This window comes from Bos indicus x Bos taurus, chromosome 12 (assembly GCF_003369695.1).
Source record: "Bos indicus x Bos taurus breed Angus x Brahman F1 hybrid chromosome 12, Bos_hybrid_MaternalHap_v2.0, whole genome shotgun sequence".
Taxonomy (NCBI): Eukaryota; Metazoa; Chordata; class Mammalia; order Artiodactyla; family Bovidae; genus Bos; species Bos indicus x Bos taurus.
Genome location: NC_040087.1, coordinates 20,425,848 through 20,451,497, shown reverse-complemented (window position 1 = coordinate 20,451,497; position 25,650 = coordinate 20,425,848). Strand labels below are relative to the sequence as shown.

The 25,650-nt window shown below is 43.1% G+C and overlaps 1 protein-coding gene across 1 annotated transcript in view; it reads right to left on the bottom strand.

The window, feature by feature from the left end:
• Window positions 1–25,650, bottom strand: part of FAM124A (family with sequence similarity 124 member A) — a 120,783-nt gene that overhangs the window by 57,143 nt on the left and 37,990 nt on the right. Inside the window, exon 3 of the mRNA XM_027557311.1 lies at window positions 22,752–23,485. Coding sequence (XP_027413112.1) covers window positions 22,752–23,485 — 734 coding nt within the window. The remainder of the gene's footprint in view (window positions 1–22,751; window positions 23,486–25,650) is intronic.

The following is a 25,650-nucleotide window of genomic DNA, read 5'->3' as shown; positions in this document are numbered from 1 at the left end:
ATAATTCATAGAGAGCTTCAAAAATGGTCTCAACAATGCAGGAAAAAAAAAAATCAATGAACTAGCAGACAGGATATCTGAAATTACACAGTCAAAGGAGCAAAAATAAAAACAAATGAAAAATAGTGAAGAAAGCCTATTGGACTAATGGAACACAATAAAAGGAAATGGTATCTACATTATGAGAATTCCTGAAGGACAGTAAGATAGAGACAGAAAGTATATTTAAAATGTAATGGCGGAAAACTTCCCAAACCTATGAAGATAAATGGACACGCAGATCCATGAAGCCTAAAGGACCCCAGATAGGTTGAATCTGAATAGACAGCACTGAGACACATTATAATTAAAATGTCAAAAGACAAAAAATTATGGAAGCAACAAGAGAGAAGAAACACATTACATACAAAGTTACGCCCACAGACTTCTGGTGGGTTTCTCAACAGAAAAAAATTTTTTATTAATTTAGTGTATCATTTTATTTATTTTTCTCTTTTTTTAGTTTCAAACCCTTTTGTTGAGGACTGACTTTCAATAGACCGCAGTGAGGGAGCTGCTCTGCGAGGTATGAAACCCTGACCCAGAAGCACGTTGTCTACGAATGGTTTAGCACCAGCTTCCCCAAAAACATGCGGTGTGTGACGGGCAAGGGGGCAGCCACCATTCCAGCCACACCCCATGTCCCAGGAGGAAGGGCTCTGCACACTGGACCCCGGCTCCATCGTGTAGCTGGGTGGACCACACCGCTACCTGAGGGATGAGGGCCTCAACAGAAAAGTTCTAAGGCGAGGAGAAAATGGGATGATATATTCAAAATATTGAAAGAAAGTGTCAACCAGTAATGCTGTACCCAGCACAACTTCCCTTCAAAATGAAGGAGAGAGAAAGACTTTGCCAAACTAACAAATGCTTGTATAAGGAAAATCAACCACTAACCCCACTTTACAAGAAAGGCTAAAGGCAGTTATTTGAGTGGAAGTGAAAGGATGCCATTTAACATTATTAAAGCATAAGAAGGTAGTGTGGAATTCACTGGTAATGGTGAATATATAGGCAAACTCAGTAATATGGTAATGGTGGTGTGTAATTCATTTACACCTCTAATTTAAAAGTTAAAAAATGTGAGTAAAAATTATGACTACAATGATCTGTTATGAGATACACAAGATAAAAATATGTAATGTGTAACATCAAAACCTAAAATGTCAGGAGAGAAGTAAAAGTGCAAAATTTTAGGAATGCTATTAAAGTTAACTTGGTATCAGTTTAAAATAGGGTGTTAATTATAAGATAGTTTATATAAGCCTCATGGTAGCCACAAGGGAAAAACTTGTAGTAATTACACAAAGGAATATGATAAAGAAGGCATGCTGATACCAAAAAATATCAAAACACAAAAAAGACTGCAGAATAAGAAGGAACAATGGATCTAAAAATCAGCCAGAAAACAATGAACAAAACGACACTATTAAGTGCTTAAGTATCAATAATTACTCTAAGCATAAATGGATTGCACTCTCTGGTCAAAAGACAAAGAATGGTTGAATGGATTTAAAAAAAACACAAGGTCCAATGATACTACTAGATACCACCTACTAGAGACTGACTTGAGCTTTAAAACTGGATACAGACTTTCAGAAAAGGATAAAGATATTTAAAGCAAATGGTAACCAAAAAAAACACACAAAAAACCAGGATGTTTATATTAGACAAAATAGAACTTTAAAAGAAAATACAAGGCAGGTCATTATCTAATAACAAAGAAGTCAACCCTTCTAAAAGACACAGCAGTTTCAAAATTTCTGCTCCCAGTATTGGAGCACATAAATATGTAAAGCAAAACTAACATGGCAAAAGAAGAAATAAACAATAAATAATAGTTGAATTTTTTGGTAAAACACTCTCAACAATGGATAGATCATTCAGACAGAGAATCAACAAGTAAACAGCAAGTTTGAACACCACGATAACTAAGCAGACCTAACAGACATGTACGGGACACTCTAAGCAACAACAGCAGAGCACACATTCTTCTTAAAGGCACATGGAACATTATCTAAGATAACGACTGTATGTTAAAATAAGTCTTAGCAAATTCAAGAAAACTGAAATCATACCTAGTATCTTCTCCGACCACAATGGCATGAAGTTAGAAATCAGTGACAGGAGGAAAACTGGAAAAACCACAAACACATAGAAATTAAACAACACTCTTCTGAAAAATCAGTGGGTCAAATAATAAAGAAGAAACTGAAAAGTACCTTTAGGTGAATGAAAATGAAAACAACATATTAAAACTTATGGGATACAGAAAAAGCAGTTGTAAGAGGAAAGTTCATAACGATAAAAAAAACACCTACATAAACAACAAGAAACATGTCAAATAAACAACCTAAATCTATGCCTCAAAGAATTAGAAAAAAGACTAACCCCAGTTTAGCCAAAGGAAGGTAGTAATAAAGATCAGAACAGAAATAGAGAACAGGAAAACAACAGAAAGCGGTAACCAAATTAAGTGTTGGTTCTTTGACAATATAAACAAAACTTTAGCTAAACAAACCAAGGAAAAAATAGAGAACCCAAATTTAAAAGTTATAAATGAAAGAGGAGACATTATAACTAATATCACAGAAATACAAAGGATTATAAGAAGATGCTATAAAAAAGTAAGTGCCAACAAACCATACAGTTTAGAAGAAATGGAAAAATTGTTAGAAACATACAACCTATCAAGAATGAATCATAAAGAAATAGAAAATCTGAACAGACTAATTACTGGGAGGCAGATTAACTCAGTAATCAAAAATCTCCCAACAAAGAAAACCCCAGAATCAGATGGCTTCACTGATGTATTTTAACAAACATTTAAAGAAGAATTAAATCCTTCTCAACCTCTTCCAAAAAAAGTGAAAAGGGAACACTCTTAAATTCATTTTATAAGGACAGTATTACCCTGACACCAAAGCCAGAAAAAGACACAAGGAAACTACAAGCCATATCCTTAATGAATATTGATGTAGACATCTCAATAAAACAGTAGCAAACCAAATTCAGTAGTATATTAAAAGGATCATTCACAATGATCAAGTAAGACTGTCCCACAATACAAGGATGGTTTAATACATGCAAGTCAATCAATATGATATATCACATTAATAGAATGAAAGAAAAAAAATCAAATGATAATCTCAATAGATGCAGAAAAAGCATTTGACAAAATTCAACATCTATTCATGTTAAAAATTCTTAACAAATTAGATACAGAGGGAACATACCTCATGATACTAAAGGCCTCATATAACATGCCACAGCTAATGTCATACTCATTGGTGAAAGGTTGAAAACTTTTCCTCTAAGATTGGAAACAAGACCATGGTGCCCACTCTCACCACTCCTATTCCACACAGCATGGACTCTTAGAACAATCAGGCAAGAAAAAGATAAAAGGCATCAACACTGGAAAGGAAGAAGTAAAACGATCTCTATTTGCAAATATATAAAAAGTTGTGAAAACTTCACCAAAAAAACTGTTAGAGCTAACCAATGAATTCAGAAAAGTTGCAAGATTAAAAATTAACATATAAAAATCAGTAGTTTTTCTATAAACTACTAGTAATTTATCTGAATAGGAAATAAAATGATTTCATTCACAATAGAATCAAAAATGATACAATACTCAGTAATAAATTTAACTGAAGAAGTGTAAGTTCTCTGCACTGAAAACTGCAAGACACTGATAAAAGAAACTGAAGATTCAAGGCACAAATGAATGGAAAGGTATCCTATATGTTCATGGATTAGAAAAACTATTATTGTTAAAACTATTCATAACTCAAAGACATGTATAGATTCAATCCAATCCCTATTAAGATCCCAATGGCATTTTTTTCCCCCACAGAAATAGAAGAAACCATTCTAACATCTATATGGGACCACAAAAGGCCCAGAATACCCAAAGCAATCCTGAGAAAGAATAACACATCTGGGGACATCACGTTTCTTGATTTCAAGCTGTATTATAAAGCTATAGTAATCAAAATAGTACGGTACTGGCATAAAAATACACGCATAGACAAGTGGGATGCACTTGACAGCCCAGAAATAAACCCTTGCATATATATAGTCAGGCTTCCCTGGTGGCTCAGCAGTAAAGAGTCTGCCTGCAATGCAGGAGATGAGAGTTTGATTCCTGGGTTGGGAAGATCCCCTGGAGGAGGGCATGGCAACCCACTCCAGTATTCCTGCCTGGAGAATCCCATGGAGAGAGGAGCCTGGCGGGCTACAGTCCATGGGGTCGCACAGAATCGGAAACCACCGAAGCAACTGAGCATGCATGCATGCACATAGACACAGTCAACTAATAACTGACAAGACAGTGTGTGTGTGTGTGTATACATATATACTTAAGATATTTTAGAAGTCAGTATATAATTTACAAATGCCATATATAAACAGTAAGAAGTATTGGAGGAAAATAGCATTATATAATATTCTCAATAAGTAGCTGTGAAATGAGGGATACCGTTGACTTGCTTCCACCTCAAGGTGGACTGGAGAGGTCTGTGTGTCCAGGTGAAATTTACTCCTGTTTTAACCACATCTCCCCTAGTTATAGGTCACTGGGTCTGAAGTCCATTAGAAAAGGCTGACGTGACCAAGGGCCATCCCCTCTGTGCGACACCGTGGAGATGTGGTGCCGTCACTTGGTGACTATGGTAACTGTGCGCCAGGGTGCACATCCTCGTGTTTGTCCAGGCAAGGACTCAGCGAACAGGCATCTCAGGGACGCAGTCAGGTCCAGGGGCAGGAAACTATTCAGGCCCCTTCGGGCAGGGCAGGATGGTCAAACCCAGCCGTTTCCTTCCCGTGCACACAGAGAAAGTGCTCTCTGCTTGATCTAGAGTCCCAGCTGGTCTCCTGGGAGCAGCGGCAGCTTGGTGGCACACAGCTTTCAGCAGCAGATGGACAGAGTGCCCTGCAGGCCTGGCCTGGAGGCTGTCCAGGCTCTGCCTCCCATGACTGAGGCCCTTTGGTCCTTCCTTTATTCCTTCCTGCCTCCCTTCAAGGCCCACTGTTTACCGCCCCCTACCCTTGGTCCAGATAGCAGAGAGGGAGAGAGAGGTCATAGCTAGAGGTCACTCAGTGGGAGAGGGCAGGTTCCCGTCTGAGGGGCTGCAGATCTCCCCGCTGCCACGGACTGCAGCCGGGGCGACAGTGGGTCCCCCTCCCCTCTCATGTGGCCTGGTAAGTGGTTCTAAAACTCTGAGGCCAGTTGTGCTTGACACACGGGTTTTATTTTTTTCCCCAGAAGCAGGTGTTTACTGGGCACCTGCTCTGGGCAGACGCTGTGACAGCCGTACTCACGCATACTGAGTGGATCCTCACACATACACCCTTCCAGACTACGCCCAGAAGAAGGTGACTCCTTTGAGGTGACAAAATCCTGACTCGTGGGACCCTATATCTGAGTACAAAAAGGGAGACACAAATTCTTTGAGTATAAAATTCCAGAGGATCCCAGGGCTCATTCTCCCAGCATGAAGCCAAGAATCCAGTGGAAAGTGCCTTAAAGTCTAAACAATGTTTGACCTTCCATCTGGGTGTTTGGAAGGCTGGTGGTGGGACAGTCTAACCCAAAGGTCTGAAGCCCTTTAGCAAGAGGTTCTTTTCCTATCTTTCTTGGGGACAAGTGAGAAATACAGAGTTTCCCTTTGTATGTGTAAGTGTATATTTCCCTTCATATTTGTCAGAAAGCTGGCATAACATATACAGTTTACATGACCAAAAAAACCTGGCAGAAAATATACCATAGTGCTCTGTTATGGTGGTAGTAACTTTTTTTTTTAAAAATCTCTAATTCCCCAAAATATTTTGGGTAATGTGGTTTGATTATTTTCTAATAAAAATATAATAGAGACTTCCCTGGTAGTCCACTGGTTAAGACTTTGCCTTTCAATGCAGGGTGTATGGGTTTGACCCCTGGTCAGGGAGCTAGGATCTGACATGCCTCACAACCAGAAAACCAAAACATAGAACAGAAACAATATTGTAACAAATTCATTCAGTTCAGTTCAGTCGCTCAGTCATGTCCAACTCTTTGCGACCCCATGAATCGCAGCACGCCAGGCCTCCCTGTCCTTCACCAACTCCCGGAGTTCACTCAGACTCACGTCCATCGAGTCAGTGATGCCATCCAGCCATCTCATCCTCTGTCGTCCCCTTCTCCTCCTGCCCCGAATCCCTCCCAGCATCAGAGTCTTTTCCAATAAGTCAACTCTTTGCATGAGGTGGCCAAAGTAGTGGAGTTTCAGCTTTAGCATCATTCCTTCCAAAGAAATCCTAGGGCTGATCTCCTTCAGAATGGACTGGTTGGATCTCCTTGCAGTCCAAGGGACTCTCAAGAGTCTTCTCCAACACCACAGTTCAAAAACATCAATTCTTCAGTGCTCAGCCTTCTTCACAGTCCAACTCTCACATCCATATGTGACCACAGGAAAAATCATAGCCTTGACTAGATGGACCTTTGTAACAAATTCATTAAAGACGTTAAAAATGGTCCACATCAAAAAAATCTTTAAAAAATATAATAAAAAATTTTAAATGAAAATATTAGACTGAAAAACTAAAAACAGAACTACCACGTGACCCAGCAGTTCCACTCCTGGGTCTATGTTTGAAAAAAAAAAAAAAAACAAAGACACTAATTCAAAAAGATATGCATCCCCCCAATTCAAAAAGATACGCACCCCCAATGTCCATAGCAGCAAAAGTCACAATTTTCAAGATATAAAAGCAATGGAAGTGTCCAACAACAGATGAATGGATAAAGAAGATGTAGTACATATACACAATGGAATACTAATCAGTCATAAAAAGAATGAAAATTTGCCATTTGCAGCAACATGGATGGAGTTGGAGGGCATTCTGCTAAGTGAAAGAAGGCAGACAGAGGAATATAAACACTGTGTGATGTCACTTACCTGTGGAATCTAAAAAACAAACTAGAGAATATAACAAAAAAGCAGCAGACTCACAGATACAGAGAGCTGGTGGTTACCAAGGGGGAGAGGGAAGTAGGGAGGGGCCGTATGGGGCAGGGAGTTCAGAGGTACAAACTGCTAAGTATAAAACGGGCTACAAGATGTATTATATACCACGAGAAATACAGCCAATAGTTTATAATAAGTATTAATGGAGTATAACCTTTAAAATTGTGAATCACTGTATCGTATACCTGTGACTTATATAATATTGCGTTATCAACTATACTTCAATAAAAAGGATACTTAATTGGGCGCTAACAAAGAATACATTAACATAGAGGGAAAATTAAAGCAGGCCTTTCAGCCCCCTGTTTGAAGGTTCAGCCAAACCCTAAGCACTGTCCCAACAGGATCTAGTCTAGATCGGTGGGATTGAGACCCCCCCCCCCGCCCCCAACTCCTAACTGCTGGCTCCCAGAAGCCTTCTGCTATGGTCTTCCTGTTTTCCCCGCCCTGGAAGGAGATGCTCCCCTGGAGCAAACCCACGGCACCCCACTTTCCCATACCACAGCTCGCACGTGTCACACTCCATGGGGTGGTCTGGACCAGCCGTGAACTTGGAGCATGGGACTCTTGTTCATCTTGGTCCATCTCCAGTCCCACATCTGACTGAGTGGAGACAGTGTCTGCCGACTTGAGCAGCTCCCAGCCTTGGCGCTGGACTGTCCCTTCCCTGCAGTTAATTAGTCAGAGGCACACTGTGGCTTACAGTGGATCGGCCCTACCTACGGGGAGCCACCTGCCATGGGCAGAATCAGCAGCCCTTTCTTCCAGGTCCACCGCCAAACCAAACCCCTTTGGAAGCAGAGCCGTGGACAGGCCAAACTAAATAAGCCAAGTGAGGCAGGCAGGCCACCAGGGAAAGCTGCTCTAAGGACTGAGAGCAGAAAACACTGCTTAGAATCCCTCACTTTCCTTCCTCTCCCTCAAAGATCTGATTCCAAGTCCTGCAAAAGCCTATAAGCCCAGTTCACTTCTTCTTTTTTTTTTTTTTAAACCTGAAAGAAAATTACTCTTACTTCCAGGCCTGAAAGAGCTCCAATGTCACATATACATTCTGCAGGAATATCAAACTTGGGAGATACTCTGGGAAATGATATTCTGGGGATGACTTTCAGCCACCTGGGCAATGTGCAGCGATAAACTAACCCAGTGCAGGCAACGTGGTTGGCTGGAAACAGCAATCTTCTTTAGAGTCTGGACTGTGAGCCAGAAACCCTGACCAAGTGTACCGAGCCCAGTGGCCTCCCATTCATTCACACCCCTCCCTGCTCCATATGTGGATGCTCTGCTCCTTGGGTCACTGCAGGCCTGCCCAGAGACCAAGGGGGAGGAGGGACAAGCTAACACGTACTGCGTAGTCGCTGTGCATTGCACTTCAAGCCTGGGGCTAGGAACAGGATACGATCCGTTTTATAACTGACACACAGCTTTGTATTAGGTATTCAGGTGTACAACGATTCAATACATGTAATTCTATTGTGAGTGATCACCACAATATTATGACTTGTACTCTTGATGGTCTGTCCTGAGCCTGCTATGAAGTACAGTTAAAATACCTTTTTTAGAAGGAATGTGCCCCAGGCAGTGCTAATCAAACATGCAGTGACAACTGGGCAGTCCTGCGGAGAATATCCTGAGCGAGGGACCATGTAGAGAGGGTGCTATGGTCCTCAGTACCCAGGAGCTGCTTAGAAATGCAGGATCTCAGGCCCTTCTCCCGACACCTCCTGGATCTGAGTTTCTGGAGGGGGGACCCAGGGAATCTGTGATTTTCAGGGTTGCTGAAGCTGGAGGGGTGCTGACAGATGCAGTGCCCAGGTCCCATCTGGGTTCCTTGGAAAAGAACAGGGAGTAAGACAGCCAGTGTAGGCTCCTGAGTCCCCAAGTGAGCTCCCAGTCTCCCCTGCTGTTGGTGATTCTGGGCATGGCAGGTACTGACCTAAATGTCTGGGGTGTGTCTGCAGGGCAGGGGTGTGAGTGGTCCCCCCGCTGGTAGACACGCTGGGAGGGTGCAGTAAGGAAGGTATTAGAATGTACTAAGCCCACGGCATGGCAACTCCCAAGCAACCAATTGATATTCACCATCACACCAGTATTATTGGGTTGGCCAAACAAATTTGGGTTTTCCATAAAAATGTACAAAAGCTTGAGTGAACTTTTCGGCCAACCCAATATCTCTTGGGGAAACTCTTCCCTGCGCCTCCCCAGGCAAGAAGCTGACCAACTGGAGGTGGTCTGTGTCCGTCTCTGGCAGCTGGAGGCAGAGGCGCCCGGTCTGTAGGGTGGACAGTGTTTCGTCACCTGTGTTGTCTGGCCCTCCCAGAGATGCAGGCTGAGCCCACACCTTACTCTTCCACCTCCCCTGGGAGCGGAGGGGCTCTAGGGAAGAGGGGCTTCTATTGGCATGGCCACTGTTCTCACCCGATGTCAGGGTTAGAGGGGTAGGGGGCCATCCACACATTCCCTTTGCCCCCTACCCTGCATTCAGTGCTGGAGGCCCGCTCTCCAGCAGACACCATGGGTGCCTCCTGGCCCGGTCTCCCCTCTGGGTCCTGGTCACTCCCCTCCCTGTTTCTAACCACCAGCCAGGGTTCTCCCCTGCTCAGGCTGCCTCCAGGGGGCCTGCCCAGAACAGCCCCAAGTTCCCATCTTTCTCCCCTTCTGTCTCCTTTTCTTTGTTCATTCATTCAACAGTGAGTGTCCAATGTGTGCCGGGCACTGTCAGAGACACTAGGGAGCCCGCAGTGGGCAAAACAGGGAAAGTCCCTGCCTCCGGGTGCCCAGGTTCTGGTGGGAGAGATAGACAAGCCTCTGTTGGATCACTGCACATCTGTTACGGGGGACGGCGCTACGGGGAAAGGCTGGCAGGGCAGGGGCACGTGTGTGAGAATGGGAGAGAGAGATGCTCTTCAACATCATGGCCAGGGAAGCTCTCGCTGGCAGGGACATGGAGCAGAGCCCTGATTCGGGGGGTGGGGGAGAGGGAACAGCCACGTGGCCAGCTGGGCAGTGGGGGTCCAGGAAGAAGGACAGAACTGACACAGGGTGTTCCGAAGGGTCAAGAGTGACAGCAGGGTGGCTGGGGCAGAGTGAGGGGAGGGGAGCAGAGCAGGAAGGGCCACTGGGAGGAAACCGGCTCCATGAGGGAGGGGACAGGCAGCGGTTCCAAGCACAGGAGTCACCTGATCTGGCTTATGCTCTACAGGGACCTTCTCACTGTCCAGTGGGCAAGCGAGGGTGGAGGTAAGGTGACTGGTCAGGAGGCTGTGTGGGTGGGGCGGGCAGGGAAAGACTCTCTGAAACCTGAATCATGAGAAGGAACCCACCGTGTGGTGATCTTGGAGGAGACCATCCCAGGCGGGAGGTGCAAAGGTCCTGAGGCAGCAAAGAGTTTGTTGCATCTGAGGAAGAGAAAGCAGGCCGACAGGGAAGGCAGAGAGGGAGTAAGAAGTGAGAGATAAAGCCTGAGAGATGAGCAGCTGACAAAAGGGCCTTGGTGAACATCTGGAAAGGCTGTCAGGGCCATGGGAAGCTTTGGAGGGCATGGCAACCCACTCCAGTATTCTTGCCTGGAGAATCCCATGGACAGAGGAGCCTGGCGGGCTCGCAAAGAGTTGGACACAACTGAAGTAACCACTGTACTCCACAAAGAGCAAAGTCTTTCTCTGCTTTTTTTTTAAGATTTCTTTTTTAACGTGGACCATTTTTTTAAGTCTTCATTGTATTTTGTTACAATATTGCTTCCATTTTATGTTTTGCTTTTTGGGTTACAAGGCAGCATGGGCTTTTAGCTCCCAGACCAGGGATCGAACCCACACCCCCTGCATTGGAAGGCGAAGTCTTAACCACTGGACCGCCAGAGAAGTCCCTCTCTACTTTCTTAAAAAACAAGTCTCACCCTCATGTGTTGCTGGTGGAAACGTAAAATGGTGCAGCCACTACAGAAAAGAATATGAAAGCTACTTTCCTCTAAAAATTAAACACAGACTCACCATGTGACTCAGCAATTGCACATCGGGGTATAAGCCCCAAAGAAGTAAAAGCAGGGACCCAAAGAGATATTTGCACACACACGTTCACAGCAGCATTATTCACAATAGTCCAAAGGTGGATGCATTTCACGTGTCCATCAGCAGATGAATGGATACACGAAATGTGGCATGTTCACGACAGAATAGTATTCAGATTTAAAAAGGAAGGGAATCTGACACAGGCTACAACTTGGATGAACCTTAAGGACATTATGCGAAGTGAAATAAGTCCGTCATGAAAAGACAAAACACAGTACGATCCCACTTGTATGAGATTCCTAGAGCAGTCAAGCACATAGAGACAGGAAGTAGAACGGTAGTTGGCAGGAGCCGGAGGGAGGTGGGGATGCAGGGTTACTGTGTAACTAGGACAGAGCTTCAGCTCTGCAGGATGAGAAGAGCTCTGCAGATGGGCAGTGGTGACGGCTGGGTGCAGTAACACCCTACATACATTTACATTTAAAAAGGATTCAGACAGTCAACTTCACTGTTGTGTGTATTATTATGTGTATTTACTACAGTCAAAAAAATTTTTTTAGAAAGTCTCTGGAGGCCACTTAGTCTCCCATTTGCATCCTCATCAGCACCCATCTCCCTGTCCTCATGGCAATGATGACCCCAGTATTTAGGGACTGATTGTTTAGACAATCTCCTCGCTGCGTGAAGACGACAGATAAATGAACTGGCATGGATGAGATCTTAAAAGCTCTCCAGTGAAGACAATCCCCAAGACTGAACCTGGCTGCTCTTTCAAAAGGTAACAATTCTGCTTGCCAGGATTTCTTGCCTTTTAAACGTTACTTCCTGGTAGCTCAGCTGGTAAAGAATCTGCCTGCAATACAGGAAACCTAGGTTTGATCCCCGGGGTTGGGAAGATCCCCTGGAGGAAGAAATGGCAACCCACTACAGTATTCTTGCCTGGACAATTCCATGGACAGAGAAGCCTGGCAGGCGACTATGGGATCGCAAAGAGTCGGACACGACTGAGCAACTTTCACTCACTCACTCAAATGTTACTTAAATCTTGGTGGCTCAGTGGTAAAGAACCTGCCTACCAATGCAGGAGACATAAGAGATGCAGGTTCAATCCCTGGGTTGGGAGGATCCCCTGGAGGAGGGAATGGCAACCCACTCCAGTATCCTTGCCTGGAGAATCCCGTGGACAGAGGAGACTGGTGGGCTACAGTCCATGGGGTCGCACAGAGTCAGACACGACTGAAGTGACTTAGCATACACAAAACCTTCTGTTTAAGCCAGTTCTCTCCTCTGCCTTCTGAGAATGCAAAGAACAGCCAGTGACCATCTATGGAAGAAGTCCTCCAAAGGACTTAGACACCACTGTTAAATTCCCTTGCCTCTCCAAAGACATGGAGTGATCTACTTTCCACATCGTCCAGCCTAAAACTGCAGCCACATTCTCTTGGTGAAACCGACCTTTGAGTCCTCAACTGTGCCTCTATGTGTCTGGACGGACCCCAAACTGCTTCTTAAGGTGTGGACCAGCCCATGGCACTCCCATGGTAGACCTCTAAGGGAGGTGGTAGGCTACTATTCAGACCTGTGTCCTTTGCAGGCTCCTCAGAGCATCTCAAGAAGATGTCAACACACAACCCAGCTCAGGTGAGTCACAGGACAAACGACTCCATCCTTTACCAGCTACATGGGAACAGGTGTACTCCAGGGACTGGGCCGGGAATAAACAAGCCAAATTCACTGTCACTTAAAATCTACCAAAAACTTGGCTGTGAGAAACAACTTTGGGAAGACTGAAGGTGTATCCCTCCCTTTGGGGTTAAGTCCCCAGGAGTTGCAGGTGGGACCACCTGGTTTTGCCCAGCCTCCCTCTGCGGGGTGTCTTTGTTGCACTACGCTGACTGGGCACCCTGCCCGCCCTGCAGGTGCCATGTAAGGAAGCCTTGGGAGGCCTCCGTGCAGTCGTTCTAGACGCACAGTTGAAGGCAGGGTACCGACGCCTGGATGGACGTGAGAAGGCGTGGGCAATGCTGCTCCCAGGACTCAGAGTCAGCAATCTGAAGTGCAACCTATTTCTCCCTCGTGGACTCTAAATTGCATCAGTGATGATGTTGCATTCTGGTTTTGCTGCTGGGGAACTCAAAATCAAATTGGGATCCTATTTCTGGAAGAATGCTGTGCAACAGAACTTTCTGCAACGATGGCAGTGTTCTGTATGTGTGCGGCCCAACATGGTAGCCACCAGCCCCATGGGGCTACTGAGTACTTGAAATGAGTGAGACTGCGGAACTAAATTTTTTTATTTTAACTTCAATGTTAAATTTAAATGGCCACGTGTGGCTAGTGGCTATAGATTCCATGGCAAAGTTCTCAAGTAGGGAATGACATAAATCTTGGATCTCACAGATGGTTTACCTTACTTGCCTAACATTATCCAAATTTCTCCTCCATTTCAAGTTTCTTTGGTATTTAATTATTAATATTTAATTATCTTTATTAATCTTCTGGTGTGGCCTGTATTTATCAATCAACCTCAGTCTTTTCAAAAAAATGATGTGGGATCTCCTTATAAAGACAAAAGCCCCAGATAACGTGGCCATATTCCCCCCTTTTTGATCACGTATGCCCCCACCCCTTTGTGCAATCTGGAGTAATCAATATGTTCATTTCAGGGAAGGGGGTCCCACGAGCAGGGAAAGAGAAGCCTCCTCTTCTGTTTCTATGCTTTGTTTCTTCATCTGGGTGTTGCTCAGGCAAAGGTTTAATTTGTGAAAATTCACTGAGCATGGATATATGATTTGCACTTTTCCTTGTATATATCATTTATATGATTCTTCAAGAAAAAGTAAGGAAAATGTATAAAGAGAACCTACTATGTTCAAAGTACCATGTTCTAGTGTGTGTAACACAGGTCTTGGCTCCAGAAAGCTGTAGTTTCGATCAGCAAGCATTAATGCAAATTTCTGAGATATATTTTAGAGAGAGATATCTTGGGCAACTTCAGAGGCTGGCAACTCCCCACCCACCTACCTTTCTGCCTGTCCCCCCTGAGTCAGGCAATGCCAAGAAAGGAGAGGTGAGCTTCAGGAGGTGGAAGGCTTTCTTTCCATCTAATCAGACACTAAAATCCTCAACAAAATACTGGCAAACCAAATCTAACAACAAATTAAAAGGATTGTACACCCTGATCAAGTGGGATTTATTCCAGATATTCAAGGACTCTTCAGTATATTCAAATCAATCAGTGTGATACACATCAACAAACTGAAGAACAAAAACCATATGATCATCTCAATAGATGCAAAAAAGGCTTTATGACAAAGTTCAATACCCACTTACGATAAAAACTCTCTAAAAAGTGGGATAAGAGGGAACCTGCCTCAACATAATAAAGGTCATATACTTCATATCTACAGCTAACATCATACTCCATGGTGAAAGTGGAAAGCATTTTCTATAAAATCAGGATGTCCACTCTTGCCACTTTTATTCAACATAGTTTTTGAAGTCCTCGTCAGGGCTATTAGAGAAGAAAAAGAAACAAAAGGAATCCAAATTGTAAAAGGATAAGTAAAACTGTCACTGTTTGCAGATGACATGATACTATAAATAGAAAATCCTAAAGTTGCCATCAGAAAATTACTAGAGTTCATCAATGAATTTAGTAAAGTTGTGGGATACAAAATTAATACATAGAAATGTCTTGCATTTCTATATACTAGCAACCAAAGATCAGAAAGACATATTAAGGAAACAATCCCATTTACTACATGGCAGAAAGTGAAGAGGAACTCAAAAGCCTCTTGATGAAAGTGAAAGTGGAGAGTGAAAAAGTTGGCTTAAAGCTCAACATTCAGAAAACGAAGATCATGGCATCCAGTCCCACCACTTCATGGGAAATAGATGGGGAAACAGTGGAAACAGTGTCAGACTTTATTTTTTTGGGCTCCCAAATCACTGCAGATGGTGACTGCAGCCATGAAATTAAAAGACTCTTACTCCTTGGAAGGAAAGTTATGACCAACCTAGATAGCATATTCAAAAGCAGAGATAGTACTTTGCCAACAAAGGTCCATCTAATCAAAGCTATGGTTTTTCCAGTAATCATGTGTGGATGTGAATGCTGGACTATAAAGAAAGCTGAGCACTGAGGAATCAATGCTTTTGAACTGTGGTATTGGAAAAAATTGATGCTTTTGAACTGTGTTAATAGGGAAGACTCTTGAGAGTCCCTTGGACTTCAAGGAGATCAAACCAGTCAATCCTAAAGGAAATCAGTCCTGAATATTAACTGGAATAGTCATTGGACGGACTGAGGCTGAAGCTGAAACTCCCAATACTTTGGTCACCTGATGTGAAGAAATGACTCATTGGAAAAGACCCTGATGCTGGGAAAGATTGAAGGTAGGAGGAGAAAGGGATTACAGAGGATGAGATGGTTGGATGGCATCACCGACTCAAAAAAAAAAGTTGAGTTTGAGTTTGGGCATGAGTTTGAGCAAGCTCTGGGAGTTGGTGATGGAAGGGAAGCCTGGCGTGCTGCAGTCCATGGTCTGGCAAAAAGACACAACTGAGCAACTGAACTGAACTGACTGAAGGAGGTAAAAGACGAAGTCAGAAAACTATCTGGAAAGAAATCAAAGATATACCATATCCTTGGATTGGAAGAATCAATATTGTGAAAATGACTATAATATCCAAAGCAATCTACAGATTCAGTGCAATCCCTGTCAAATTACCAGTGGTATTTTTCACAGAATTAGAACAAAAAATTTCACAATTTGTACAAAAACACAAGTCTCCAACTAATCAAAGCAATCTTGAGAAAGAAGAACAGAGCTAGAGGAATCAGGCTCCCTGACTTCAGACTATACTACAAAGCTACCGTAACGAAGACAGTTTGTTCCTGGCACAAAAACAGAAATACAGATCAATGGAACAGGGCAGAAAGTCCAGGGATAAACCCACACACCTGTGGCCACCTAATCTGTGACAAAGAAGGCAAGAATATACAATGGAGAAAAGACAGTCTCTTCAACAAGTGGCACTGAGAAAACTAGGCAGCTACATGTAAAGGAATGAAATTAGAACACTTCCTAACACTATACACACACAAAAAATAACACAAAATGGATTAAAGACCTAAAGTAAGACCTAAATACAAAACTCTTTGAGGAAAACAGAGACATTCTTTGATAGGAATTGCAGCAAGATCTTCTGGGACTCACTTCCTAGATGGACCTATTGTCATACAGAGGAAAGGCAGAAAGAGAAAGTCAAATATCATATAATATTGCTAATATGTGGAATCTAGAAAAACGGTACAGGTGAACTTATCTGCAAACCAGAAACAGTCAGAAATGCAGAAAACAAACTTACAGGTTACCAGGGTGAGGGAGGGGATGGAATGAATTGGGAGATTGGGATTGACATATATACACCACTATATATAAAATAGATAACTAATGAGAGCCTACTGTATAGGACAGGGAACTCAACGCTCTGCGTGTGTGCTAAGTCGCTTTGGTCGTGTCCGACTCTTTGGGACCCCATGGACTGTAGCCCACCAGGTTCCTCAGTCCATGGGATTTTCCAGGCAAGGATACTGGAGTGGGTTGCCATGCCCTCCTCCATGGGATCTTCCCAACCCAGGGGTTGAACCCATGTCTCTTTTGTCTCCTGCATTGACAGGCATGTTCTTTACCACTAGCACCACCTGGGAAGCCCACTCAATGCTCTGTGGTGACCTAAGTGAAAAGGAAATCCAAAAGCAAAGTGGATATATGTAGATGAATAACTGATTCATTTTGCTGTTCAGCAGAAACTAATGCAACGGTGTAAAGAAACTATAAAAAGATAAAAGAGTGAATTTTACAAAAAATAATTCCAAATTCTTAAAAGAGGTTGAGTAGGTCCCAGAAACAAACCTCTCAGCTTTTCTCCTTCAGAGGAATTAAACACTGAAGGAGGTCTCTGAAATATGGACTGTCGAGTCAATGGGGCAGGATGAAGAAATAAATGCAACCTATATTTTAAGAAAGCAACTAAAAACTACCCAGCCAAGATCGTCTTCAGTGTATAACCGCACTCAAGTGAACAAAAGCATGTATGTTGAAAATGAAACTCGGGAACCACACTGCTAAGGAGAATGTGGGAAAAAAAGGTGCTGTTTCCACTGCGTCCCTCCTCCCACAACCAAAACATCTTAATTTGCTAAAGATTGAAGCATATAAATTTTTACTTTTAAAAGGAACTTAAAAGAGTTGGACTGACTTCCCTGGTGGCTTAGACAGTAAAGAATCTGCTTGCAATGTGGGAGACCTGGGTTTGATCCCTGGGTTGGGAAGACCCCCTGGAGAAGGGAATGGCAATGCACTTCATTATTCTTGTCTGAAGAATTCCATGTATAGAGGAGCCTGATGGGCTATAGTCCATTGAAGTCACAAAGATTTGGGCACAATGGAGCGACTAACACACACACACACACACACACACACACACACACACAGGTGGGCAGGTGTATCAAGCTAGAGCAGAGAGCGTCTTTCTACAGTGATGCAGTAACAGTAACCTATTCAAACAGCCATAATCAAGAACTGTGAGAGGGGACCATTATTCATTTCTTCCCACATTAATTTAACTCTTTAACATACTGCCATTTTGGACAAAAGCCCAAATTCCTGAAACCCCCACGATACAAATCTTTTTCTCTTACTCTTTTCATACTTGGATGCTCTAAATTCAAAAGCCTGTACCCATACAGATTGTATAGCTATTTAAATCTGTGACTTTTCTTTGAAATATTCTTTCAATGGTTCCTTCGAGTGGGTTTCAGGCCAAGCTTTCTTACTTTATTCTTTCATTTATATTATTACAGGGATTGAGGGGGGAAAAAAAGTATTCTAGATAACACAAAAAGGAAAAATTCCCTCAGAAAAAATCACATTCATTTTGGACTTTTAGTATAAACAAAGTCCTTTCATTAATTTTTACTTATGCAAATGCATTATGTTTTGCATAAAGAATTGGCAGTCTTCAAATACAGAAGAAAACTTTTCTCACATTTCAAGAGAGATTATAAAACAGGTACAGAAATACAAAGGATCATAAAAGACTAGTATAAGCAACTATATGCCAATAAAATAGACAACCTAGAGTAAGTGGACAAATTCTTAGCAAATTTCCTGAAACTGAACAGGAAAAAATAAAAAATATGAACACATCAACCATAAGTACTGAAATTGAAACTGTGATGGAAAAACTCCCAGAATATAAAAGTCCAGGACCAGATGGCTTCACAGGCAGATTCTTTCAAACATTTAGTGAAGACTTAACATCCATCCTATTCTGAAAAATTGCAAAGGAAGGAACACTCCCAGACTTATGCTGTGAGGCCACCATCACTCTGATACCAAAACCAAACACAGATACCACAAAAAAGAAAATTATAAGCCAATATTACCAATGAACATGGACACAAAAATCAACAAGATAACTAGCAAAATGAATCCAACAATATATTAAAAGGGTAACACACCATGAAAAACTGGGATTTATCCCAGGGATGTAAGGAGTTTTCAATATTCACAAATCAGAATGATACACCACATTAACAGACTGAAGAATAAAAACATATGATCATCTCAACAGGATGCAGGAGCAGAAAAAGCTCCTGACAAAATTCAACACCCATTTATGTTAAAACCTCTCCAGAAAGTGGGCATAGAGGAAAACTATCTCAACATAATAAAGACAAAATATGACAAACCCACAGCTAACATCATACTCAAACATGAAAAACTGAAAGCATTTCCTCTAAGTTCAGGAACAAGACATGGATGTCCACTCTCACCACTTTTATTCAACGTAGTTTTGGCAGTCAGAGAAGAAAAAGAAATAAAAGGAATCCAAATTGGAAAAAAGTAGTTAAACTGTCACTGTTTGCAGATGACATGATACTACACACAGAATATCTTAGAAATGCTACCAGAAAACTACTAGAGCTCATACATGAATTTGGTAGAGTTGTTGGATACAAAGTTAACACACAGAAATCTCTTGCATTCCTATACACCAACAACAATAGATCAGGAAGAGAAATTAAGGAAACAATCCCGATTTACCATTGAACATCAAAAAGAATAAAACACCCAGGAATAAACCTACCTACAGAGGCAAAAGACCTGTACTCCAGAACCTATAAGATGCTGATCAAAGAAATAGAAGATGACACAGACAGATAGAAAGCTATACCGTATTCTTACACTGGAAGAATAAATATTGTCAAAATGACTATACTGCCCAAGGTGGTCTACAGATTCAATGCCTATCAAATTACCAAAGGCAGTTTTTTGCAGCTCTAGAATAATAAAATCTTAAAATTTGTATGGAAACACAAGACCCCGAGGAGCCAAAGTAATCTTAAGAAAGAAAACCAGGGCTGGAGGAATCAGGCTCCCTGACTTCAGCCTATACTACCAAGCTACGGACAGTATGGTCGAGTACAAAGACAGACTTATAGATCAATGGAACAGAACAGAAAGCCCAGAATTAAACCCCTGCACCTTTGGTCAATTAATCGTGACAAAGAAGTCAAGAACATACAGCGGAGAAAAGACAATCTTCAACAAGTGGTGCTGGGAGAACAGCCAGCCACATGTAAAAGAATAAAACTAGAACACTAGCACCATACACAAAAAAAGTCTCAAAATGGACTAAAGACCTAAATGTAAGACCAGATTCTATAAAACCCTTAGAAAAAACATAGGCAGAATACGCTTTGACATAAATCACAGCAAGATCTTCTATTCATAGCCTACAGAAATGAAAATAAAAACAAAAATAAACAAATGGGACCTAATTAAACTTAAAAGCTTTTGCACAGCAAAGGAAACCATAAACAAAACAAAAAGACAACCCAAAGAATGGGAGAAACTATTTGCAAATGGTGCAACCAACAAATGATTAATCTCTAAAATATACAAACAGCTCATGTAGTTCAGTATCAAAAACACAAACCCAATCAAAAAATAGGCACAAGATCTAAACAGATGTTTCTCCAAAGACAACATAGAGATAGCCAAAACAAAACAAAACAAAAACCCATGAAAAGATGTTCAGTTCAGTTCAGTCGCTCAGTTGTGTCCGACTCTTTGCGACCTCATGAATCACAGCACGCCAGGCCTCCCTGTCCATCACCAACTCCCAGAGTTCATTCAAACTCACGTCCATGGAGTCGGTGATGCCATCCAGCCATCTCATCCTCTGTCGTCCCCTTCTCCTCCTGCCCCCAATCCCTCCCAGCATCAGTCTTTTCCAATGAGTCAACTCTTCGCATGAGGTGGCCAAAGTACTGGAGTTTCAGCTTTAGCATCATTCCTTCCAAACACCCAGGACTGATCTCCTTTAGAATGGACTGGTTGGATCTCCTTGCAGTCCAAGGGACTCTCAAGAGTCTTCTCCAACACCACAGTTCAAAAGCATCAATTCTTCAGTGTTCAGCTTTCTTCACAGCTTTCTCTCACATCCATACATGACTACTGGAAAAACAATAGCCTTGACTAGGCAGACCTTTTCACTAATTATTAGAGAAATGCAAATCAAAACTACAATGAAGTATCACTTCACACTGGTCAGAATGGCCAGCATGAAAAAATCTACAAACAATAAATGCTGGAGAGGGTGTGGAGAAAAAGGAACTCTCTTACACTCTTGGTAGGAATGTAAATTGGTACAACCACTATGGAGAACCGCTTTGAGGTTCCTTAAAAAAACAAACAGAAATACCATGTGATCCAGCAATCCTATTCCTAGGCATATATCTGGAGAAAACCATAATTCAAAAAGAATGCATATACCCCAGTGTTCACTGCAGCACTCCTTACAATAGCCTAGACATGGAAGCAACCTAAGTGTCCAACTGACAAATAAATGGATAAAGAAGATATGGTACATATATACAATGGAATATCACTCAGCCATAAAAAAGATTAAAATAATGCCACTTGCAGCAATATGGATGGACCTAGAGATTAACATTCTAAGTGAAGTAAGCCAAAGACAAATATAATATCACTTATATGTGGAATCTAAAAAATTATAGAAATAAACTTATTTACAAAACAGAAGCAGATGTACAGACTTCAAAAACAAACTTATGGTTATCAAAGGGGGAAAAGGTGGAGGGCAGAGGATAAACTAGAAGGTTGGGATTAACATATATATAAACTATATATAAAATAGACAATCAACAAGGACTTGTTGTATAGCACGAGGAACTCCACTTAATATTCCATAATAACCTCATGAAAAAAGAATCTGAAAAAGAATAGATATACGTATAACTGAAACACTGCTGTATACCTGAAATGAACACAACATTGTAAATCAACTATACTCCAATATAAAATAAAAATTAAAACAAATAGGGTTTAGTTCAGTGAATAATAAAGCAATATTATATCGTATTTGCATAATTCAAAGAGAAATCTGAAAATTACCTATTTCCTTTAAATCGTAAATATTTCAAGGTGACTTTTTTGACTTGAGCAATGTGGCCTAGCTATAGTTTGAACCAGGTATCTGACATGTGCCAAATTCTCACTTCATTTTGCAATATGTGGATTATACTTCTGATGTTTAACACTAAAACCAACAGAAACCATGAAACTTTACCTGTGATTCAAGTAAATACAATCAGCCAACACCTTTCAAGACAACGTTGCCTAATTTGCTATCAGCTTTCTCCTCTCAGGTAGCCATTTGTGAAAACCGAGATGCCAAAGGCAGAGGCATTTCAGAAAGACAAAATTGTATATGCCTGGAACTGATTTACCTGTTATTAATAATTCTAGAAAGCCTGGGTCTTGAAAGCATGTATCAGGTAGGGCATATATAGGACATTCTTAAATCTATATGCTCAATTTTGAATTTAAGAGTGTAACTTAATGACTTCTAAAGAGTTGGGATAATTGCTGGAAGGATGGGAGAAGAAAGGGGTCCAGTAATTGAACCAAGACATTAACCACAGAAGCAACAGAAGAGCCTACTGCATCCATTTCCTTCTATGTGTTTACTCCCCTCTTCCCATGCTTAATGAAACCAGAAGCCCCAAAGACATCACAGTACTCCTTAAAACGCCTAGAAGGCATTTCCCAGTAATCATTGAATTTTAACAACGTAATGCCCAGTAGCAGGAGGGTGAAGGGTGGAAAGTAGGCGAGGCACCAGAGCAAAGAAGAAAACATATCTTCTCTACTGAATGTCAACATATTTTACAATTGTCACGGATGGCTTTTCCTGAAGTTCCTTTGTGGAAATGAAGAATTCATTGGTAAAAACCGCCTACTTGTGAGGGAGTAGACTAAACAATCTTTAATAGCGAATTCCCTGGGATATCAGCTCATTCAAGATCCCCTGGAACCACAAGCATGTAGTGGATGGATGCTTATCACACGAGAGGGATCAGCTATTGCTGGCCTGAGGCACGTGACCTTGGCAGCAAAGTGAAAACCATTTAATTAGAGGACAACTTGACTTGATCTTCAAGCCAGAAAGAGGGTCACTGATCCCTCCTTTTTCTTAACTCCTTGTTTCCTAACAGGTACTTGCTAGGGTTTCAGGAAAAGCCATTTCACTTGTTTCTCTGTTATCATCAAAGGGAGACAGACACAGGGAGACAGATGGACATTCCCCCAGGTACCTGCAGAAGGATCTTGTTGCCGTCATGGTCCTCTGTCTGCCAGCGCCCCTCACTGATGGGGCTGCAAGGGTTGGGCAAGAGCGGCACCAGCTCGCCGATGTCCCTGACCCGGAACTCCAGCACAGAGGAGTCGGTGGGGACCGGAGTCTGGTCACAGGGCAGTCTCTTGAGGGAAAACTGGATGTCCATGTCCAGATTGGAGAAAATGGGGAAGATGCAGAAGTCCGCTTTCTTCTGGCTGGGGCTCCGCTTGAGGATCAGCTCATAGAACTTGAGGATGTCGGCGTAGTTGTCATGGCGACAGTAGATGGTGAAGCGCACTATCTCCTTGCCGTAGTGCACCGGCCGGATGGCCCAGAGCGGCGTCCCCGGGGCCAGCGTGAAGAAGTCCTGGCTGCAGGGCAGGTAGGGCAGGAACTTGCCAGGCACGCGCTCCGTGTGGTGGTGGCGCCAGGGCGGCCGCTGCAGCGTGCGGTGCAGCTGCAGGATCGGCTCCTCGCCGTATTCCTCCTGCAGGAAGAGCACCACCGCCAGCGCCGGCTGTGCCGCCTTGGGGACCCTCCTCCGCCGGCGGCACGCCCGCCTTTCCGAGACCCTGAACAGCGGGAGGTCCGGGTGGATCCACGCCAAGACCTTGTCGATGGCCTCCTGCAGGGGGCGGGATTCCCCTGGGTCCGCGATGATGTGGATGCTGACCAGGAAAGGGTCCTGCACCTCCTCGGTGGAGTACTCACCTAGCGACACACACAAAGAAACCCCAGAGAACACATGGTGACTACTTCATGAAGGTGGCCCGCGGTGACATGCAAGGTCTTGGCAGAAACAGAAGCTCCATTTGAACTGACTCCTTGATCTTATGAAATCCTGAACCCAAGTTCACGTGCAAATAGGAGTGTTGGGGCACCCAGCTGCCTGCCAATGCAGGAGACATAGGAGACTGGGGTTTCATCCCTGGGTCGGGAAGATCCCTGGAGGAGGGAATGGCAACCCACTCCAGTATTCTTGCCTGGAGACTGCCATGGACAGAGGAGCCTGGTGGGCTACAGTCCATACGTGGCAAAGAGTTGGACACACGACTGAAGGGACATAGCTGGGCATACACAACAGCAGCCCCAAACTCAAGAACTATTACCCTGGTTCCCAAGCTGCATGGTATTAGGACGACCTTGGTGTGGTACTGCAGCAGGTTGAACGTATCTTCCATTGAACGACACAGTTAAGTCTCCATGCATTTGGAAAGGATACCAGGGCCCTTAGGGAAGAGCTGTACATTAAGCATTAGGTGTACAACATTTCCTTCCCAGGTGGTGCTAAAATACAGAACCTGCCTGCCAATGCAGGAGATATAAGAGACATGGGTTCGATACCTGGGTTGGGAAGATCCCATTTATACCATTTAGAATTTCCTAGGGTTACTGTAGTGCCTTCCCCCACAAATGTTCCCTATAAGCACTCCTTTGGTTTGCTTATTTCGTTGGCTTATTCATCACTTTGCTCATTCATTTAACATTTATGGAACCCTTTCTTCACCAGGTACTTCCTCTAATGGACACATCAAGCCCTGGCTGGTGAGGCATCCTGCTGGACTGTCATGCTGGTGGGGTGGCCAGGAGGTGATCGTCTTGCTGCTGGAGACACAGGGAAGAACAATCCAGGGGGAGGGGGTGAACCCCATGTTCTGTCAGAGCTTCCTAGGCCTGTGGTTTGGGGTGGGCTGAGGCATAGTTGGACCATCACTGCCCGTGTCATGCTGCCTTTTGGACCCCTCCTTGGGCCACATCCACCCAGAAGCCCGCACATCCCGAGTGGGTCAGTTCCCCTCCCCATGTCCTCTGGCAGAACATCGGATAACAAGTGTGAAGTTGATATTTACCTTGCAACCTTCTCCCATGGGGTGAAAAGTTTGCTGGCCACCCTACTTAAGGAATGTTCAGCATATTTTATCAGATAACCTGATAAAAACCCTATTCTTATTTACAATGGCTGTCTTTTAAGTTGTATGACCATCCAAGGGAAACCAAGGAAAATTTAAGTCTATTGTGACTTGGAGGGCAAGATTCATCTAGCATCTAGATCTGTCTCTACATATATGCCTCGCAGTGTCCACTAGGGTGTTAGGCACAGGGCCATCGTGCTGTCAGTAACGTTTGAGAAGAATGATGTCCTTGTAGGAACCATCATTTCAATCGGTTCACATGATGAAAGGTGATTTTTTGGTAGTTAAACAAGACATTTCAAGTGGGTTGACAGGTACATTTCATCACAGGCACCAATGATAACATGGTCTTAATTTTCCTGGAGCAAAACCTGTCTGAATTTTCATTGGAACCCTGACTCTTAAATCTCTCACTTGGGAACATTTGTGTGTGAGAGCTCAGTCATGTCCAACTCTTTGTGACCCCATGGACTGTAGCCAACCAGGCTCTTCTGTCCATGGGATTCCCCAGGCAAGAATACTGGAATGGGTTGTCATTTCTTCAGGGGATGTTCCCAGCCCAGGGATTGAACCTGCTTCTCCTGCATTGGCAGGTAGATTCTTTACCACTGCACCACTTGGGAAACCCATTTCAGGAACATTTAGCTCAGTATATTGTTGCCTCTTTCTCTTTCACTCATTCATCCACGTGTTTCTTGAGCTATCGCTATGTACCAGGCACTGGGAGACAAGGAAGCTGGCACCATGATTACTACACAGTCCATTACTATAGACTCTGGCATGACTAGTGCCCCCTCAGAGTGTATGACCTGCACAGCCACAGGCAGCAGCCGTAAAGAACCATGAGCCACAAATGAGACCCTCATAACTTAGCTGGGCAACACCAACATAAAAGATTAAAATTCAATCTGACATAAATCTATAGGAGATATGGTACAGGAGCATCTTCAATGCGGGAGGATT